This window comes from Lactuca sativa, chromosome 9 (genome assembly GCF_002870075.4).
Source record: "Lactuca sativa cultivar Salinas chromosome 9, Lsat_Salinas_v11, whole genome shotgun sequence".
NCBI classification, from domain to species: domain Eukaryota; kingdom Viridiplantae; phylum Streptophyta; class Magnoliopsida; order Asterales; family Asteraceae; genus Lactuca; species Lactuca sativa.
In genome coordinates, this window is record NC_056631.2 from 94862933 (window position 1) to 94865006 (window position 2074).

At 36.5% G+C, this 2074-nt stretch overlaps 1 protein-coding gene across 1 annotated transcript; it reads left to right on the top strand.

Annotated features, from left to right (window-relative positions):
* On the top strand, positions 1–1712 carry LOC111885194 (uncharacterized). Its single transcript, XM_023881474.2, has 4 exons — positions 1–242; positions 514–668; positions 714–943; positions 1143–1712. The coding sequence occupies exons 1-4, from the start codon at positions 1–3 to the stop codon at positions 1710–1712; spliced, it is 1197 nt and encodes a 398-aa protein (XP_023737242.2).
* Positions 1713–2074: the final 362 nt, after the last annotated feature.

A 2074-nucleotide genomic window follows, 5' to 3' on the forward strand; every position in this document is an offset into this window, starting at 1 on the left:
ATGAGTTTCTTAACCAGTTATGCTCAGAAGGTGGAGAAGAGAAAAAAGGTTGAAGAAATGGATAATAGTGAGGAATTAGACAATAATGTACTTGAGGAACATCCTATCTTTAATCCTCAGGTACACTGGAAGAAACAAGTACCAAATTTAGTCATGAGTTTAAGAATCCAAAACAACTTAAGAGCATGTTATGTGATTATGTTGCTAAGAATGGCTATCAACTATGGTTCAAAAAAACAACAGTAAGAGGCTTCTAGTATTGTGTTGTAAAGGTGCTTGTACTTTCAGGCTATGGGCAAGTTGGATGAGTACATAACACATTTTTCAAATCAAATCTTTAAAAAGTGAGCATCAATGTGCTAGGAACTAGAAACTGGGTTCAATTGTCAATTATCGATGGATTGGTAGCCACTACACCAAAGACATTTTGCATAGATAGAAACTGTAAATTAGGCAACTAAGATTGGAGGTCATCAAGAAATTTGGTATTTAATTCAGTATTATCCAATGCAGAAGGGCCAAACAGTATGTTATGGATATTATTGAAGGTGCCCTTATTGATCATTATGCTAAGCTTTGGTCATATAGAGAGGAAATTAGAAGATCTAACCCTGGTTCAACAATGAGCATGGACGTACTTACAATGCCAGATGGAACTGATCACTTTAGTAAGTATTATGTTTGTTTTGATGGTGTAAAGAAAGGGTGATTAGAAGGGTGCACGAAGGTGATTGGAATTGATGAATGCTTCTTGAAAGGGTATGCTACTTGTGAGTTGCTTTGTGTTATGGGGAGAGATGCTAGGGACCAAATATACCCAATTGCATGGGCAGTGGTATGTGTTGAAAACAAGGAAAACTGGAAATGGTTTCTGTTATTGTTAAGTGATGATCTCAATCTTGGTTTGGGACAAGGTTTAAATCTTATGTCAGACCAATACAAGGTAATCAAAACATTTTATTATTTCTATTTCATAAAGTATATTACCCAAGTCATTTCTAACTACCTGTATGTTGGTATAGGGTCTTATGGAATCTGTCATGGAATTCTTACCATAAGCTGAGCATAGGCAATGTGCAAGGCACATTGTGCCCAACTTCAGGAAAAAGTTTCCACGGGCACAGCTTGTTAATTTGTTTCAGTTTGCATGTAATGCAACAACAGAACAATCTTTCAAGGAAATAATGAAGGATATTGAGCTTATGAGTCCAGAGGCAAGTAACTACTTGATAGAGAAGGACCCTAGAACATGGTCAAGAGCTTACTGTCAAGTTGGTAGATGTTGTTCTAGTGTGGAGAATAGAAGATGTGAAAGTTTCAATGCAGTCATAGTTGAAGACAGTAAGAAACCTATCATCACAATGCTTGAAGAATTGAGAATGTATATGATGAACAAGTTATTCACAGCAAAACTCAATGGATGGTCAAGTGATGTTTCACCTGAAATAAGGCTGAGGTTGAATGAATTAAAGGTTAATCAAAGGTTTTGGGAGGTATTGCCAAGTGGACTCAACCAGTTTGAGACTAGGTCGAGAAGTAAGGCATATGATGTTGATTTAGACAAGAGGACATATTTATGCATGATGTGGCAACTTAATGGTTATGGGTGTGTTCATTATGTAGCTGCCATTAGCTACCTCAATAGAGATGTGGAGAAATACATGGATCCTTATTTTTGTAGAGAAATGTATATAAAGACCTACCAGTACTAAATTTGTCCAATGAATGGAAGCAAGATGTAGCCTGAAACTAATTACATTCCACCTTTACCCCCCCCCCCCCCCCCCCCCCGAATAGAAGGATGTCTGGTAGGCTAAAAACAAAAAGAGTTAGAGATATGAGTGAAAAGGGTGGAAACCATATCGTTTCTAAGAAGGGTAAGAAGATATCATGTAGTTTGTGCAAAGTGGAAGGACATAATAAGAAGACATGTCCAAATGTTGTTAGGTTAGGACCAAACAGTTTACCAACTATGGTTAACATAGGTAAGACTACAAAGGTAATTACCACTTCCCAATTCTTATTTTTTTTATTCATTATTAAGTATGTTTCATTTAAGTGTTTATTATGTGTG

What these genes read in the sequence shown, in the direction of transcription:
- LOC111885194 (XM_023881474.2), top strand. Translation starts at nt 1, where the DNA reads ATGAGTTTCTTAACCAGTTATGCTCAGAAGGTGGAGAAGAGAAAAAAG. An exon ending in TATGGTTCAAAAAAACAACA is followed by an intron (nt 243 to 513) that starts GTAAGAGGCTTC and finishes TATCCAATGCAG; the next exon opens with AAGGGCCAAACAGTATGTTA. An exon ending in AGATGGAACTGATCACTTTA is followed by an intron (nt 669 to 713) that starts GTAAGTATTATG and finishes AAGGGTGATTAG; the next exon opens with AAGGGTGCACGAAGGTGATT.